We start from the raw sequence: 18,352 nt of genomic DNA on the forward strand, positions 1-18,352 counted from the left end.
CTTTCCAGTTTTTTCAGTGCTCCCTTTTTGTTGCTTTCCAGTTATCTCACCGATAGCCCTGAGACTGAAGTCCGCTCAACCCACACCTGCAGCGCCCTGGTCGGCACCCTTTCTCTGGGCTCTGTGGGCAAGCTTCACCCCTCACACAAAAGACCATTAGAGACCATCACTTGGCCGCCTCTGCCATCATCCATTGTTCTCTTCCCACTCCCCAGTTACTTTCTCCTTGACCCTCTTGTAAATCCTCTCTTCTGTCCCTTTCTATCACACTTCTCCTTGCTTTCTGATACAACCAAGTACCACCATCTCATTAAGAACTCTCTTCCTTGCAGGCAGTGTAAACTGTCACCAAGCCAAAGCAAGGGACTTGCCCCAGGCAACAGCAGGCTTATTTCTCTATCAACCATTTAAATATCTCCCACACGAAAGTCAGGCTGGTTCTACAGAGACCCAGCTTCCTGGGCATGAGGCTATCCGCCATAGGCCTTATGCATGGTTTAATGTTCTTATGTCATTGTTCTAAAATTCCTAATTTTGTCACTGAGCTTTTGTGTTCTAAGTGAAGTCCAGTGAGACATCCTACATTCACATGCAAGCATTTGCAATGCCCCATGAGCATGGAGTCCCAGGGGACCCACACCGTTTGGGAGTTAGGCAAGACAGAGAGCAAGTCCATGGCAAGCACGTTGCATCCATGACCGAATCAGCAGGGGTGCTAGCCACACCTAGAGACCACAACTTCCATTCCAATCAGAACTTGCTCCAAATGGAGGTGGGAGGGGGGATGACAACAGCATTCAGAGAAGCCCAAACAAAGAAAGCCTCGGCTTCTTTTGTCACTCCTAGTACCTCCCTACTATTAGTCAACCACTTATCTTGAAAATGATGACCTAGAAAAAAAGAAGAATATATGAAGATAAGGAAACCAACATTTCATCTTTCTTACTCATCAGCAAGTAAAAGGTTGTTTAGGTAAAATGTTACATATCAGGAAATAAAAACAATTGAATTAGTGTGTACAGCATTTCTACTCTGGTAAAAACAAAATACGCGGACATGAATGAATAACAGAACGTGAAATGTATGACTTGGGCGATTTTGCATACCAGTAAAATGTTTCTGCTCAGCTTTGCATTTAAAAACTGGCATTGCACACTATGAAGATGAATGGTAAAGTTAATGCAAATAATTTTAAATGTTCATGTTTCTCTACTTAGTTCTATTAAACAGCAAATTTTAAACACAATACCACGCCGAGAGGAAGGCTTTGGGAGGAAGGAAAAAGCTTTTTATTTGAGTACCTTTAATTGTACCTTTTCCTCTGCTCCTTGAACAAGAGGCCCCACATTTTCTTTTTGCGCTGGGCCATCCAGGTTATGGAGCCACCGCTAGTGAACAATGGAAAGAGATTGAGTGGGAGAGAGGCTGAGATGAAGAGGTCAGAGCTGGGCCACAGCCCAGCAGGGGCAGACATTTGTCTGAATGCCCTTTTTGACACCAGCGTCTCATACCTCAACCCCTCCTGGGGTGTCCTATCTCACTCCAAGAAAAAGCCAACATTCTCACTAGGACCCTTTCCCACTCACGCCTCCCCCGCCCACCCCTCTGACCTCATCTCCTCTCCTCTCTTCCTCCCTCAGCTCTTCCCAGGCTATCTTCATTGTATCTCTCCTCATCTGCCAATCTTTGACCGATCCTCAGAACTGCTTTGCCCTTGAACGTGTTGGTAGAACTCACTGCCTTCAATCCCCAAGCATCGCATCAAACGTCACAGTATCAGGCCTCCCCTGGTGACCTTGCGTGTTAGCCTGTGAGCTGTTGTTCAGTACAGACCAGACATTTGTTCAGCTCATAGTTTTAGGGGCCAGAAGCCTAAGGTCAGGGGGCACCATTTGGTCAGTCTCTGGTGAGGACCTCGTGGTGGATGGTTTCATGGTGGAAGCAACAGATGACGTGGTAAGACAGGACAGCAGAGAGTACCAAGGGACTAGTGTTGCTGTTTTTTAATGGTGTTTTCTTGAGATCTGCCCAGGGTCCCATAACCATTCATATCTTCCTAGGGCAGTGTCCCCAGTGACCCAGGGGATGCCTCCCACCAGGCTTCCCCTCCACCACCTCCCAATATCACCACACTTCTAACACACGAACCACTGGGGAACACATTCAAGGTAGCACTAAACCATAGAGCTTTGTACAAATGAACAATAGTTCATCAACTTTGCTGTCTTCCTTAGCACTTCCTGTCACCAGATCTACTATATACGTATTTCTTTCTTTCCCCATTCTTGGTCTGCTCCATCAGCATTTTAACTCCATGGGGGCAGAAGCTGTCTGTTCCATCGACACCAGCATCCTCTGCTCAAACTATGCCAGTATAATTTGTTGAATGAATGAAGCCAATATATTTTCTCAAGTATAGAATCATTTAGATTAAGATAAGGAAATCTTATTTAATATGGAGGTAGAAATCTGGATGAGGCTTTCGTTTTACAAAATTATCTCTAACTTAGATCCATAAGTGGTGTCTGACATCCCAAGTCAGGAAGCATTCTGTTTAAGGAAATCCACCCACACAGGGCGCCAAGAAGCCTGGGGCTGGGAGAGGGAAGTAGACTTTGCCTGTAAAAAGCTGTACAATTGTAAGCAGTAACTACCATGCCCCGAAGCCTCAAGTCCCTCAGCTACAAGATGAGCATCATTTACTAACTCCTGCCCTCCTTCTGGGACAGGTTTCTATTCGTCATCAATGGGATCACAAATGTAAGCCCCCCTCCTTTTTTTTTTTTTGCAAAGTTGAGATATTTAAGAAATAGTAGGGAATCATCTTTGCCCTGTTAATCTGCTAATTAAGGAACCAGTGGGACAAACAGGGGATCTGGTGCAGGGGATAAGGGGGCTGCTGGGCCATTTAGCTAAGACCGGTATTTAGAGAGAAAGGAATGAAAGAAGCAATGCAGAACACCAGATGCGGGTCCTTGTTGATCTTTCCCAGGGTGACCCCCATACATCTCCCAGTTGACATGAATGTCACTGGGCCCAATTAGAATTAGCCTTTCACATAACACTCAAATTCCTGGACTTCCGAGAACAGCCATATAAGAGGGCGGGGTGGGGGGGGCAGACTGAGGAGATAAGAGGAGAGGAATGGAGAGGCAAAGGGTGATGGGAAAAAATGGAGGTTTTTACATTCCCACACATAAAGGGCAAGATGTTTCAACAAATTCTGTCATTCTGGAAGACTGAACAAAGGAATTTTTACCCAGGGGCTGGCCGTTCCCTTTCCTAGAATTTCTGTGTATAGCGAGATTGTACTATCACTTTATTTTTACTTTCACACTGTGTTTTGATGCACTTGGTTTTTATTAGTTTTGTCGTCTATCTATGCGTTTAATTTCACTTCCTCTTGCTGTCCCCACTGCACAGGTTGATGCACATCCAGCACTCTGGCCACACGGTGCATCCCAACCTGGCCTGTCTTACCACAGAGCAGAACTCTGCCTGTCAGGGTGCTCACCTCCTCCAGCGTATATTTTTAAACTTCATTTTCATACTAACAATGCCCCTGCAATGATGGTGAGACAGAGAAAATCAAATTATGCATGATTTTAAATCAGGCGAACTGAAGCACTTTTAAGGCACCCCGAGACGTTTGCAATGAACGTTTTTGGTAATTTTAGGGCTCTAGATCCCTTAAGCAGAGCATTTTACAAAAATAAAATGCTGTGACGCGTACCCAAGAAGGGAGGTGGAAGAGGCTGTGAGATGTGGGCAGCGTGACAGCTCTCCTGACAAGGGAACCCCCTGCACTCTATTTTTAAACCAACCTGTGGAATTCAGAGAACTCTTCGGTGACTCCTGATAAAGCTCCGGGAGGCAGCCGGGGGATTCGTTATGGTGCTGAAATGGCAACGCCACCCACACTGAGAAGAAGGCCGAGTTGCAAGATTCTGACTTTTTGCAAAGCCAAAAGGAAAAAAAAACAACGTACGCATTTCCTGAGAAAAATGGCAGCAGCTTCTAAAAGACAACACAGAAGCCTCCAGATCTTCTGCAATCTGTGTGAATGTCACCTTCCCGGTGTTGCTAATGAGATGAGTGCCACAGAGCCCGCCGCAGGAGAGTGGCATGGGGAGATTGGGTGGTGGGCGTAAATCCGTATGTTTGCTCAGTGTACATCCTTTGCTAGAGCTGGAGGAGGTGTGACCGAGTTCAGACAGAGCCCCTCATACTCCGTTTACTAGTGCTCAGAGGAATGGCAAGGATGAAGATGGAGCACCACACGGAGAATGCAAAATGACTTAGCACAGGGCTACGGCATCTCACTCCCAGCCTTCAGTTAGTTGCTGGTGTAACCCGAGATATTTCACCTCTCTGAGTCATATCTATAAAATCAGACTGATGGCACTGTATCTTGCAGGCTCACTGTTACGGTTGACTAATAGCCCAGAATGGAGAGCATACCCTGAGCATAGGCCAGACCTGGAATTTGCTCAAAGAGCACTTAGTGTAAGGAACCACAAGGGCTTTGCAGGAAGGGACGATGTCACATTATTCTTTTTGGCAATCACATAGAATGTCCCAGCTGCCTCCTCTAGCTCTGGTTAGGCCAACACCTGGTTCTGACTTGGAATATCTAAGACTGGAAAGTCCTTCCTCCCCACATACCACAAATGAACATGCAAGTGCATGTCTCTCTCTCTCTCCCACCCCCCAACCCCCCACTCCCAGGCCACAGCCAAGAGCACATGCTGTACTAGTGCCCAGTCCTGGGCGAACTGACCCTGACACGGGCCCCAAAGGGCAATTGTTTGACTGAATGGAGCCTCTTATTAAAAATTAATTTCTGTCAAACCCGATTACATATGAACACAGCCTCATTGTGATTCCTACTGTGATTTCTGGAAACGAATATAAGCTCTACTGTTGCCAAAAGCAAGGGGCAGTTTGGGACAGTCCTCAGCCTTGATTTATGAACAGAGCACGGATTCCCTCAGGGACACAAAGGCATTTGTCCCCCCAGGACAGAGATCTGCCCCCCTCCTGCTCCTTCCCCCCACTCCCCACTCCCCAGGCATATTCATACAGACCAGAAAGCAGGCTCCTTTGTGCAAATGAACCCTGAAGCGTATCTAGGTTCTGCCACTTCAAATATAATGTGTTTGCCTGGAGTTCCCTCTCCATAACAACCATGAAATCATGACACCACTGCCTTAACTCACAGGGTTGCTGTGCAGGGTTGAATGAAATAATATATTCAAAGCACCTGGAATATAGGGAACAGGTGTTCAGTAAACACCCTGACCCCAGCTCTGTCTCTTACCATCCACCCTGCCTTCGACATTCCTCTACTGGGGTATTGTCTTCTGCCATGTTTCTGCTAACTTTAGGGCACTAAAGGGGGAAACGCTCATTGTCTGGGTAGCAATGGATTAATGACATCAAGATCAGACCTTACAACATTCAAAACCAGAAGTACATATCCAACACATCTCTGATAACACTTTGTGTTGTTTTGCATTAATTGTTTCTTCTACCCCTCTATGTCATAAAATCAAGAAGCTTAAGTTAAAAGTAGCAAGTTCATCACCGTTCTCTTCATCCCACTTTATGTATCTTCAATATCTTTGTCACTATCCCCTTAAATGTTGCATTGTATCATCTTTACTGCAGTGCAAAGAACCCGAACTTTTAGAATGGATACTACCTACTGACTGAGTAAAAAGTGTGACAATGTCCAATGAGATAAAGGTGGCGCAGAGCTGGCGTCGTAGCATAGCAGGTTAAGCTGCTGCCTGCAGCGCCAGTATCCCATATGGGCACTAGTTCACGCCCTGGCTGCTCCACTTCTGTTTCACTTCTGATTCCTACTAATGCACCCGGGAAAGCAGTGGGAAATGGCCCAATGGGCCCCTGCCATCCACCACAGAGACCTACAAGAAGCTCCTGGCTCCTGGCTTCTGCCTGGCTCAGTCCTGGATGTTGCAGCCATTTGATGAGTGAACCAGTGGACTGAAGATCTCTCTCTCTCCCTCTCTCTGCAATTCTGACTTTCAAAATACATGTAAAAAGAAAAAAGATGAGGGTGGCAAGTACAAAAACAGAGTACCAGCAGACAAAATGAATCAGATGAAAAATGTACCAGTCATTTCACTCTGACCAACTGGCACAAAGGAAATAAGTGAGAATAAACCAATGATTTATTAAAGTATTGCTGGTCATAATGAAAACTTGTAAACAATACAAATATTCCCCAATGAGACATTGATTATATAGATTGCTATACTTTCATACAATTGAATACCTTGTAATAAGTGTTTTTATACAAACTAAAAAAAAGATAAGGTAAAGCTATGCTCATTTAAGTGTAAAGTTCCATAAACTGTGGAGGTTGGGGAAAAAAAAATATTTCTGTGTGCATTTATATGAGCATTTTAAATCCAAAATATATTTTGTCAAACTTTTTAGCAGTTATCTCTGGTGAGAGTATTGTAAATGTAATTTTAAAATGATGGTATGGTTATGGATTCTAGCCCCAGATGCTCCTCTTCTGATCCAGCTCTCTGCTGTGGCCTGGGAAAGCAGTGGAAGATGGCCCGAGTCCTTGGGCCCCCGTACCCACTTGAGACCCAGAAGCTCCTGGCTTTGGGTCGGCGCAGCTCCAGCAGTTGTGGCCATTTTGGGGGTGAACCAGTAAATGGAAGACCTTTCTGTCTCTCCCTTTCTCTGTAGCTCTACCTCTCAGATAAGTAAAAATACAGTATGGTAAGATTTTATAATTGGAGCCTATAATACATTTTTAATCATCCAAACAACTTTTGTAATAGGCTGAAAATTAGTTTTCATCTAAGAATAAAACAAGTTAAGAGTATGCAGCTGATAAGAGCTTCAAAACACAACAAAAATTGACAGTTAAATACAACTCAAAGTCCTATGTTTAAAGGTCAGTCAAAACAGATCTAAACACTGAACTACGTAGAACTAGTTCATATTTATTGAACACTATACCAAATAAGTGCAGAACATATGTTCTTTTTAAATGCCCAAATAAGCATTATGGTAGGCCATTAAAAAAGTGTTGTTTAAAAGAGACTGAAACTATACAGGATAATGTTCTTGGACCACAATGAATGTAAACTAGAAATAACTATCTCAGGGCTAGTACTGTGGTGTAGTAGGTAAAGCCTCCGCCTGCAGAACCGGCATCCCATATGGGCACCAGTTCATGTCCTGGCTGCTCCACTTCTGATCCAGCTCTCTGCTGTGGCCTGGGAAAGCAGTGGCTCCTGGCTTCGGATCAGCCCACCCCTGGCCATTGCAGCCAATTGGAGAGTGAACCAGTGGATGGAAGACTTCTCTCTCTCTGCCTCTCCTCTCTTCTCTGTGTGACTCTGACTTTCAAATGAGTAAATAAATCTTTTTTAAAAATTAAAGAAATAGCAGTATCTAAGGGCTAGGTTGTTGTACAGCGGGGTTAGGCAACTGCCTGCAATACTGGCATCCCATATGTGTGCCAGTTGGAGTCCTGCGTGCTCCACTTTCAATCTAGCTCTCTGCTAAAGCAATTAGGAAAGTAGTGGAAGATAACCCAAGTCTTTGGGCCTCTGCAACCTATATGGGAGGCCTTGACGGAGTTCTAGGCTCCCAACTTTGGCCTGGCCCAGTCTCTTTGGGGAATGAACCAGCAGATGGAAAATCTCTTTCCCTTTCCCTCTGTAATTCTGGCTTTCAAATTAATAGATAGGGGCCAGCACCGTGGCGCACTAGGCTGATCCTCCGCCTGTGGCCCTGGCATCCCATATGGGCACCGGTTCCAGTCCCGGTTGCTCCTTTTCCAGTCCGGCTCTCTGATGTGGCCTGGGAAAGCAATGGAGGATGGCCCAAGTGCTTGGGTCCTTGTACCCGCATGGGAGACCAGGAAGAGGCACCTGGCTCCAGGCTTCGGATAGTCATAGCTCTGGCCATTGCAGCCATTTAGGGAGTGAACCAGTGGAGGTAGGACCTTTCTCTGTCTCTCTCTCATTGTCTGACTCTACCTGTCAAATAAATAAAAAATTAAAAATTAAAAAAATTGATAAATTTAAATAATGAGTACCTAGAAAAATCTCCAATGTTGAAAAAATCAAATACTATATCTCTAAATAACCATAGAACCAAGAATAAATTCTAGGAAAAAAATCAGAAAATACTTCCAACTGAATAATAAAAATATAACTTACTAAACTTTATGGGAGACAGATAAAGCAGTGATTACAGGGAATTCAGAGCTGAGAATGCTTATATAGAAAAACAAAGATCTAGGCTGGCACCGTGGCTCACTAGGCTAATCCTCCACCTGCTGCGCCAGCACCTGGGGTTCTAGGCCTGGTTGGGGTGCCAGGTACTAGTCCTGGTTGCTCCTCTTCCAGTCCAGCTCTCTACTGTGGCCTGGGAGGGCAGTGGAGGATGGCCCAAGTACTTGGGTTTCTGCGCTCGCATGGGAGACCGGGAGGAAGTACCGGCTCCTGGCTTCAGATCCATGCAGCGCTGCGGCTGTAGTGGCCATTAGGGGAGAGAACCAAAGGAAGGAAGACCTTTCTCTCTGTCTCTCCCACTGTCTATAACTTCTGTCTCTCTCTCACTGTCTAACTCTGGCAATAAATAAATAAATAAATAAATAAATAAAAGAAAAACAAAGATCTAAAATTAAGCATCCACAATTCCTATATTAGAAGCTGGAAAAATAGCAAAATAAATCCAAAGTAAAAGGAAGGAAATGATCCAAGCATGAGCAGAAATCCAAAGAAAGTAAATAAAAGAATTAACATGACAAAAGAGGAATGAAGTGCCTCAAAGTCCTTGTTTCCAAGAAGTTCTGTAATTTTAAGTGCATTTAGGATATCAGATCCCCAGAGACCATCTTCCTCTCTCATTCTGTTTAGCCAACATTCACTCATTTGCATGCCTCTCCTAGGCTAAATCTTACGCAAGACTTCAGTTTTGCCCTCCCAGGGCATAAGCAGTAAATGTATACATTACCTATTTAACTCGGCATACAGTTACTGAAACCCTTTACACACACGCAACGGTCTACAAAGGACGTCACAGTGTGCTTTCCACACGTGTTTTGCACCACACTCCTATTTCTTCGTGCATTCTACAAATGCCATTGATTGAGTGTCCGGTATGCATCATTCTAGGTAATGCTAAGTTAGGTATCGCCACTTGTGTTTACAGTTGAGGAAACTAAGGTCCAGACGAGTTAAGTAATTACCTCAGCATCAGAGAACACGTGGTAGGCAAAAAAATTCCAACTCTTCTCAAAGCCTACTTTCCTACAACCATACTACATAAAAGACTGTCACTGATGAAGGGATACAGTTGAATCAGTATCTATAATAGCCGGTGAGGCGCTATCCCATGGCAGTTCAGACAAATTGCCATGAAACCGTGTGAAAATCCACTCCCGAATCTGCTTCAAGAAGGGGTAGCCCAGGAGTAGAGACTGGAAGGCAACAGGCAAGTTTGCCAAGAAGCCTGGCAAACACATCACCACACTGAAGCTGCACAATACCCCTGGGCGGATTATCACCACGGCTCTCCCCCAGAGGACAACTGGGGTCGAGAGATGAGGAGCCTTGCTCAGCATCAGTCAGTTACTATGGTAGACGCCGCGGCGTGTGCCAAGCATCTCACAGCGCTCTCCTGACTACTGGGAGGTTCAGACAGCCCTGCCGCTAACATTACAGCCACTGTGCCTGGCCTAGCTCTTGCCAGTAGCTGGAGCATTAGAAGTGAAACTGAGGCAAACACTCAACGTGGTCTTACCCTCAATTCCCAGGAACAGGTTCTGTAAAAGTTTTCTAATTCATGCGTCTAAAGTCCCGAGTTCTAAAGAGAAGAATGACGTTAGGAAAGAAAGGAAGACAAGTCATTTATTTAGCAACATGCTAAGAATCTTGTTTTTCCATCCAAAATAAATCCCAGGGCACCTAAAATAATAAAATCCAAGTAGCACTGCTCATGACTTCAGATGAAAGGAATAGGCTCCAAAACACTCAAAGAGTTCTCTCCCTTGAGCCGCACTCTCAGCCCCTCCCCACGGGAGATCAGCGCCACTCCAGCCTAGGCCCAGTCCCACTCCAGTGTTCCTGGGCCGGCGCTGCTGCGGGCGGGCGGCCTGAGCTTCCTCTGTCCTTTGGTGACCCCCTGATGACCTGGGAGTTCCACCCACTTTCGTGAAGGCCTCTCCAAGCCTCAAATCTACACATCAGTGGATTCGGTTTCCCTTTGGTTTAACGACTCCTCAGAACCTTACTCATGTCACGGTCCCACCCACTTCTTATTTTGTTTCTCTGACCCCTATGGGCCGTAGCCACAGCTCCTTGTTCACGTAGGCCTTGGGCGAATGGCAATTCCTTTCATTCTTTCACCCTTCCTTTACTGTTCTCCTTGTTTTGTTTGGTGCGATTTTATTTACTGATCTTTCTCAGTAAAAAGCCAGATAGCATTTTCCTTTCATTATCTTAGGACTGCAAGTATGAGCGAGCAATCTCTCAACTTCGCTTCCCATATGTGTCTTTGTTTCTTAGTATTGTTATAGGCCCTGCCACACCAGATAATCAAACTCTAAATTGCCCTATCATTGAGGAAATCCTCTTGACAAGTCAAAATCCATCTAAGAATCAAGGTGCTACAACAGCATCTGTAAGACCTAACATCAAAAAATTAAATATTGAAAAAGCAAAGAATGAAACTAGGAGAACAAAAGCATGGAAAATATTTGACCTACCTGGCTCCAGCATCCACCTCTCCTTCTTGCCTCACAGGAATAAAACAAAAGCCTGTGCTAAGAATAATCACCACCAGCAAGATCCGCAGTTCCAACAACACCCATACAGAATGCAGAGTATTTGACAGACAGGAAGTGAACTCAGAAATATATGGGAGTACAAAGCAGTCTACAAATTTAATAAGCTACCAAAAAGTATTTAACAAATTTTGTAGGACAGAGATTTGGTGCAGTGGTTAACATGCCTCTTGAAACATCAGCATCCCGGGGCTGGCACTGTGGCGCAGCAGGTTAATGCCCTGGCCTGGCCTGAAGCGCCGGCATCCCATATGGGCGCCGGTTCAAGACCCGGCTGCTCCACTTCTGATCCAGCTCTCTGCTATGGCCTGGGACAGCAGTAGAAGATGGCCCAAGTCTTTGGGCACCTGCATCCGCATGGGAGACCTGGAAGAAGCTCCTGGCTCCTGGCTTTGGACCGGCGCAGCTCCGGCCGTTGCAGCCATCTGGGGAGTAAACCAGCGGATGGAGACATCTCTCTCTCTCTCTCTCTCTGCCTCTCCTCTCTGTGTAACTCTTTCAAATAAGTAAATAAATCTTTAAAAAAAAAAAAAAAAAAAACATCTGCATCCCATAACAGAGTGCCTGGGTTCAAGTCCCAGCCCGACTCCCAATTCCAGCTTCTTGTCAATGTGTATCCCGGGAGGCAGCAAGTAAGCACAAGTAGTTGGATCCCTGCCACCCTTAGGGGAGACCCAGATTGAGTTCTGAGTTTTCATTTGGAGAATCATCCTTCGGATAAACTCTCTCTCCCTCTCTGTGTCTAGCTCTGCCTTTCAAATGAATTGTTAACATTAAACTCATCAATTGTGCAATGTGCTTTCAAAGTTCTCACTGGTCTTCAGGGTAAACATTTCCCACATGGTAGTGTCTATTTCTGTACATTTGCATTTCTGCTCCGAGAGGATATCATCTTTCATCTGGGGCATCGTCCCAATACCCTTCCCTGGTGATGCCAACACAGTCTTCACCTTCATTTCCTCCATTCCTCGAACTACAGGCCATGCAGAGCTGCACGTTAGTGGCTGCCAGCCAGGAAATAGTTAGTAAACAGAACCCAGACTCCGTTTCTTGTGAGTTTACTTTAAGAAGCCACTTATCTCTTTTAGAAGGACTTCCCTTGCCAATCACCCTCTGGAAAAGGCGGAGGAGAGACACTCCCTGAGGACGTGCAGAATCCTAAGGCAACAGCCTGTGCACTGGAAATAAACAACTGAACTCTATCTCGGGATCTTCCCTTTTCCTTCCAAAGACAATCACTCTTTTTAGGTTCACTGAAACACACGCACAGGTGTGCACACATGGACAAGCACAGAAAAGTGCGCACATGTACATACACACACCACTGCAATGTGTCCTCTGATATATTCTTTGAAACACGACTGTAGTTTCTTCTCCAATGACGACTTATGCTTCAAACACTCAAGGGGCCAGCGCTGTGGCATATCAGATTAAAGCCCTGGCCTGCAGCGCCGGCATCCCATATGGATGCTGGTTCAAGTTCCAGCTGTTCCACTTCCGATCCAGCTCTCTGCTATGTCCTGAAAAAGCAGTAGGAGATGGCCCAAGTTCTTGGACCCCTGCACCCATGCGGAAGACCCAGAAGACGCTCCTAGCTCCTGGCTTTGGATCAGCTCAGCTCTGGCTGTTGTGGTCATTTGGGGAGTGAACCAGCGGATGGAAGACCTCTTTCTTGGCTCTACCTCTCTCTGTAACTCCAATTTTCAAATAAATAAAATAAACCTCTAAAAATAAATAAAAATAAACACTCAAAATACGTAATTGAGATAGAAAGGCCCTTAAAATTTGCATTATTCAATATGCTCATTTTATAAATGAGACAGAGTTCTAATATGTCCATTCCGAAGAATTTAGACTGCTCCAGAATAGTGAGACAAGACTAAGTTTATCCCTCTGTGACCTCTTAAAGTAGAAGCAGCAAAGACTTTGGGATGAAATTTCAGCTCCATTATCTCCTACACTGGTGATCCTGGGCAAATTCACCCCTCAGCCTCTATTTTGCCATCTGCAAAATGGAGATGAGACAAGCGGAATGTCTCAGTTCAAAGTTTCTTCTGAACTCTCCTTATCTGATCAAAAGCAGAGGCTTCCAAAATAGTTTGTTGTTATAAATCCCCTCCAAGGAGTTTGGTAACCAGAAAAGATTGACTCCTATCAGCAGAGAGTGAAGTCCAGCACTGAGATAAGCAGTCACCTAAGCAGATACTGTCAATAGACTATCATTATCTCCCATCTCTTCTCCAAAGGGCTCATTTATCTTTCCTAAGTCATTTGGTCTTCCATAAATGACTGTCTCTCCATCTTTCATCTTTTAAGCCCAAACTTCAAGCAGCTCCTTGAGTCATGTATTTCTGTGAATGCCCAGGTACATATATAAATACAAATCTGTCTTTTCACTTGCCAATCTGTGTTTCATCAGTTTCATTTGCAGGGCCCTTAAAACTGAACCTAAGTAGGCCGGCGCCGTGGCTCAATAGGCTAATCCTCCACCTTGCGGTGCCGGCACACCGGGTTCTAGTCCCGGTTGGGGCGCCGGATTCTGTCCCGGTTGCCCCTCTTCCAGGCCAGCTCTCTGCTATGGCCAGGGAGTGCAGTGGAGGATGGCCCAGGTGCTTGGGCCCTGCACCCCATGGGAGACCAGGAAAAGCACCTGGCTCCTGGCTCCTGCCAGGATCAGCGCGGTGCGCCGGCTGCAGCGGCGGCCATTGGAGGGTGAACCAGCGGCAAAGGAAGACCTTTCTCTCTCTGTCTCTCTCTCTCACTGTCCACTCTGCCTGTCAAAAAAAAAAAAAAAAAAAACACTGAACCTAAGAGGATAGGAGAAAACAAGATTTGCTGCCCAACAGAACTAAAAATGTATTAATTATATACCATTTTCAAAGCGGTGAATACCGAGTGTATAAATCCATTTATTTCCTACCAGGTCCTCATATTATTTTGGTTTTAAAGATAAGGAAACTATGGCACAGAGAGTTTAACCAACTTGTTTAAATTCAGTTTCCAAGTGGTGGACCCAGGACTTGAACCATAGCCCTCGCGTTTCATTGCTATGCGGGAGTCATCTCCACCTCACAACAAGGACACCAAACACAGGAGCAGAACATCTGCAGGTGGCACCCTGCCTGCCACCCTGCAACGCTCACTAATGTAGACTCCACTTTTACTATTAGAAAAATCACAGGGGCCGATGTTGTGGCATAGCAGGTTAAACCATTACCCGCTGTGCCGGCATCCCATGTGCTCCAATTTGAATCCTGGCTGCTCCACTTCCAACCCAGCTCCCAGCTAATGCACCTGGGAAAGCAGCAGAAAAATCCTAGTACTTAGACCCCTGCACTCATGCCAGAAACCCAGAGGCTGCTCTTGGCTCATGCCTCATAAAGCCCCAGCTGTTGTGGCCATTTGAGTAGTGACCCAGAAAATAGAAGAGCTCTATCTCTCCTTTTCTCTGTAACTCTTTCAAATAAATAAAACTTAAAAAGACAAAAAGATACTGAAAAAAATAAAGAAAAAAATCTTATGGGACTATGTTGCTTATGAACTAGGGTGTCACTCATCTCTCATCAAGGGATTAGGACACAGCAAAGGCTATAAGGTGTAAATAATATAACTGATTTGCGTTTCAGTTAGGTGTAATTTAACACTCAACATAGAAGAAGCTCCAGAAAAAAGGACCAGAGCTGCAGAGGATAAAACTTTGTCAGGGTTATCCAGCACCCTCTCATGGACCTCAACATTCCAATGACTACAAAGGTGTAGGTTTTATTTTCTTTTGTTTATCACAGAGCAGGAACATTTGTCTTGGCCCTAATGTAACCTGGGTGAGGTATGCCACTATTGCGGGGAAAATGGCAGCAGTTCTTTGTCTCACGTGGAAGGAGAACTTCCGAGCAGACAAACTGAGAAATTGAAAAAGATTTATTAGAGTCAAAGACCTCCAGCCAGAGCGGCACAGAGCAGGGCTTCCAAGAGAGGAAAAAACCCAAAGGGGCCCGTAGCACTTTGAGTTTTTAAGTACAATTTCATTGGAAGGGGAAAAAAAAAAGAAAACTTGACAATCACATTGACATTCAGTTACCAGGTGGGAACAAAACCCATCCAAAGACCCGGTTTACTATTCTCCATCCTGTCTGGGCTGCTCAGGATAAAACAAGAAATCATCCAGAAGGGTGGGATAGGTAACTTGTTTTCACAGTAAGCTGTGAGCTCAGAAAGAGGTCTTTTGCTATTCTCATGGTAAATTTGGAGATTCGAAAGGAAGGAGGGCAGTCTGTTTGTTCTTGCCCAAGATAAGTTTTGGGGGAGAAAGAAAGTATTTTACACCCCAAATTCTATTGGGATCCCCTGACTATCTATTAACCCATCTGACTCCTCACACCACAAATTTCCTTGATGCCAAGCTCATGGGAAATGTGGTAATGACAAATCTAACTCTCCACGTACCCTCATCCTCACCCTGGGAAGAGAGTGAACTGTAGAAAGGATAAAATCCATGTCACTGAAGAGAGGCACAAAGCACTTGCACCTGGGATTTGGGGGCCAGCATTGTTATGTAGCAGGTTAAGCCACTGCTTGCAATGCCAACAGCCCATATCAGAGCAACAGTTCAAGTCCTGGCTGCTCCACTTCTGATCCAGCTTCCTGCTGGAGTGCCTGGCAAGGCAGCAAAAGGTGGCCCAAGTGTTTGAGCCTCTGCCACCCTCGTGGGAGATGTGAATGGAGTTCTTGGCTCCTGACTTCGGCCTGGCCCAGTCTTGGCTGTTGTGGCTGTCTGCGGAGTGAACCAACAGATGTAACGCCTCCCTCCCCCTCTCTCTCTTCCCTCTTTGCCTTTCAAATAAATAAGTCTTGAAAGAGAGAGAGAAAGAGCGAGTGAGAGGGAGAGCTGGGCTTTTGAATAGACCTATAAACAGCAGCTTCATCACAAAAAACTTGGGCAACCCTCAGCGTGTTACTCAACTTAAACTCTGAATTTCTGTTTTCTAATCGGCAAGAAGCAGACTTGACATCATTATGCAACTGCAACCTACCTCACAAGACAGCTCCAGCCTCATGATGATTGCACAACGCATATCCTTAGGTAAAGTCACGCTGGAAGTCTTCTTTTACGACCTTTCTTTCTCTCCCACCTGCAGAAAAAGCAAACAATCTTCCAGCTCCTCTGAATCCCTCCCGCACTTCTGGGTCTCTTTTATAGGAACAGTTACCATCAGTCTCCAGGTGCCAAAATGTTAGGCACCTCACATGATTTTTCTCATTTACTCCTGATAGCAACACCCCGAGGTACATGGGAGTATTATCATCATTCTTCACAGATGAGAAGAGAAACGACTTGACTTAACAAGGTTAAGCTACTGCTCTGAAGTCACACAGCCAGCTAGTAATTAAGCTAACATTTGAACCTGCGAGAGTCTGAATCCAGAGGCTATGGTCTTAATTTCATGACTTGTTGCTTGCTTGATGTCCATAATGTTTCAAGTCTAAAAGCTCATGATTTTCTGTCTGGCTTTTTTTTTAATGCCCCCCCCCCAAAAAAAAAAACCCGCCTGAATACAACAGATTGTCTATATGCTAGTGAATTAATAAATGCATAATGGCATACCATAGTCCCATTTCCTGAAACCTCATCAATCATCATTTATTTGCATTGTTCTGCGTGCTTTAAACATTCAATTGTCTCCTTAAATCCCACAACCCCATCAGCTAAGTGTTATTATTCCCAATGCACAGATAAGAAAAGTAAGGCTTAGGGAGACTAAATAACTTGTCCGAGGTCACAGGGCTACCAAGTGACAGATCATGTATTTACCTCCCCAGAGTGAATGCAATGACCTGACTTGTAGCCACAGCCATAAAGCTGAGAACAGGATGAACCAGAGACAGTCTCATCAAACCACTATTGAATTCTACAGCCCTGTCAACCAGCGTCTCTCTCTAAAACTTTTAAACTCAAATTTTTTTTTCAAGGAGTTAAAAGGACCATAAAAATACGAAGCCTTGGATAAAGATCAATGACAATTCAGAAGTTTCCTCATAGGAAGTATTTGGGAATAGCCATTTCATTAAAACTGGGGGAGAGAGGATAGGGATTTGTAGGTAAGCTTACAGAGGGTATCTCAAAAAATTCATGGAAAATTAAGTGGCCAGTTTCATTAGGTGTCAAAATTTTTTGAAATTCATTCGTACAAGGGGTCTTCAAAAACTTATGGAAAATATGTAATGATAAAATAAATATGTGGGGTGGGCACTGGGGCACAGAGGTTATGCTGTTGCTTACGATGTCTACATCCCCTGTTGGAGTACTTGGGATAGAGTTCAGCCTCCACTTCCAGTCCGGCTTCCTGCTACCGCAAACGCCAGGAGGCTGCAGATTATGGCTCAACTATTGAATCCCTGCCACTCACATGGGAGACCCAGATGGGATTCCCAGCTCCCGGCTTTGGCCTGGCCCAGCTCTTGCCGTTGCAAGCATCTGGGGAGTTAATCTGCCAGCTGAAGATTTCTCTGTCTCTCTGTTACTCTGCCTTTCTTTTCTTTTTTCTTATTTTATTTTATTTGTCTATTTATTTACTTGAAAGAGTTACAAAGAGAGAGAAAGAGAGGCAGAGAGAGAGAGAGAGAGAGGGGTCTTCCATCCACTGGTTCACTCTCCAATTGGCCACAAAGGCTGGAGCTGCACCGATACGAAGCCAGGAGCCAGCAGCTTCTGGGTCTCCCACAAGGGTGCAGGGGCCCAAGGACTCGGGCCATCTTCTACTGCTTTCCCAGGCCATAGCAGAGAGCTGGATCAGAAGAGGAGCAGCCGGGACTCGAACCGTCGCCCATATGGGATGCTGGCACTGCAGGTGGCAGCTTTATCTGCTGTGCCTCAGTGCCGATCCCTACTCTGCCTTTCAAACAAATAAAAAATGATGAAGCAAACACTTAAAAAGAAAGAAAAGCCCTGGTATTTCATGCATTAAAAAATGACATGTATTTCCAAAATTTTGTACCAAAACAAGCATCATTTTTAAAATTTTTATTTATTTGTTTATTGTATTTGAGAGTCAGAGACACAGAGAGAAAATGAGAGAGAGAGGGAAAGAGAATTCTCTGTTAGTTCACGCCCCCAGTGTCTGCCAAGGCTGAGAGGAGGCCAGGCAAGGACCAAGCAAGAGCTAGGAATTCAATCCAAGTCTTGGATGTGCATGGCAGGGATCCAGCTACCTGAGCCATCAGCTGCTGCTTCCCAGGGTACGGATCAGAAAGCAGGAATCAGGAGCAAAGCTGAGACTTGAACTCCAGCATTCTGATATGGCTGCAGACATCATGAACGGCATCTTAATTACTAGGCCAAATGGCTGCCCTCTAACCTTTTCCTTTAATTCAATTTTCCCATGAGTATTTTGCATCCCTTCATATTTCCATAGCAAGCTCACTGTTTGTTAAGTCCGGCTCTAGTAATATTGCGAGTTGCTGAAGAGACCACGAGAGCAGATTGAAGGGATAATCCAGTCTTCTGCCTGA

General features: G+C 45.0%; 1 protein-coding gene across 4 annotated transcripts in view; it reads right to left on the reverse strand.

Annotated features, from left to right (window-relative positions):
* Window positions 1-16,194, reverse strand: part of LOC149123561 (uncharacterized) — a 242,156-nt gene extending 225,962 nt beyond the window's left edge. For 2 of the 4 annotated variants that reach the window (XR_016216241.1, XR_016216240.1), the window contains exon 1: window positions 15,877-16,189. Coding sequence is in view for 1 of the 4 variants with exons in the window: in XM_089307564.1 (XP_089163690.1) it covers window positions 15,877-15,918 (42 nt within the window). In the remaining 3 variants the exon portion in view is untranslated. Of the gene's footprint in view, window positions 1-15,876 lie in introns of all 4 variants that reach the window. The other 2 variants (XR_016216239.1, XM_089307564.1) reach the window with 2 other exon arrangements.
* Between the last annotated feature and the right edge of the window lie 2,158 nt (window positions 16,195-18,352).

This window comes from Oryctolagus cuniculus, chromosome 11 (genome assembly GCF_051225735.1).
Source record: "Oryctolagus cuniculus isolate XC-2025 breed Fujian yellow rabbit chromosome 11, ASM5122573v1, whole genome shotgun sequence".
Taxonomy (NCBI): Eukaryota; Metazoa; Chordata; class Mammalia; order Lagomorpha; family Leporidae; genus Oryctolagus; species Oryctolagus cuniculus.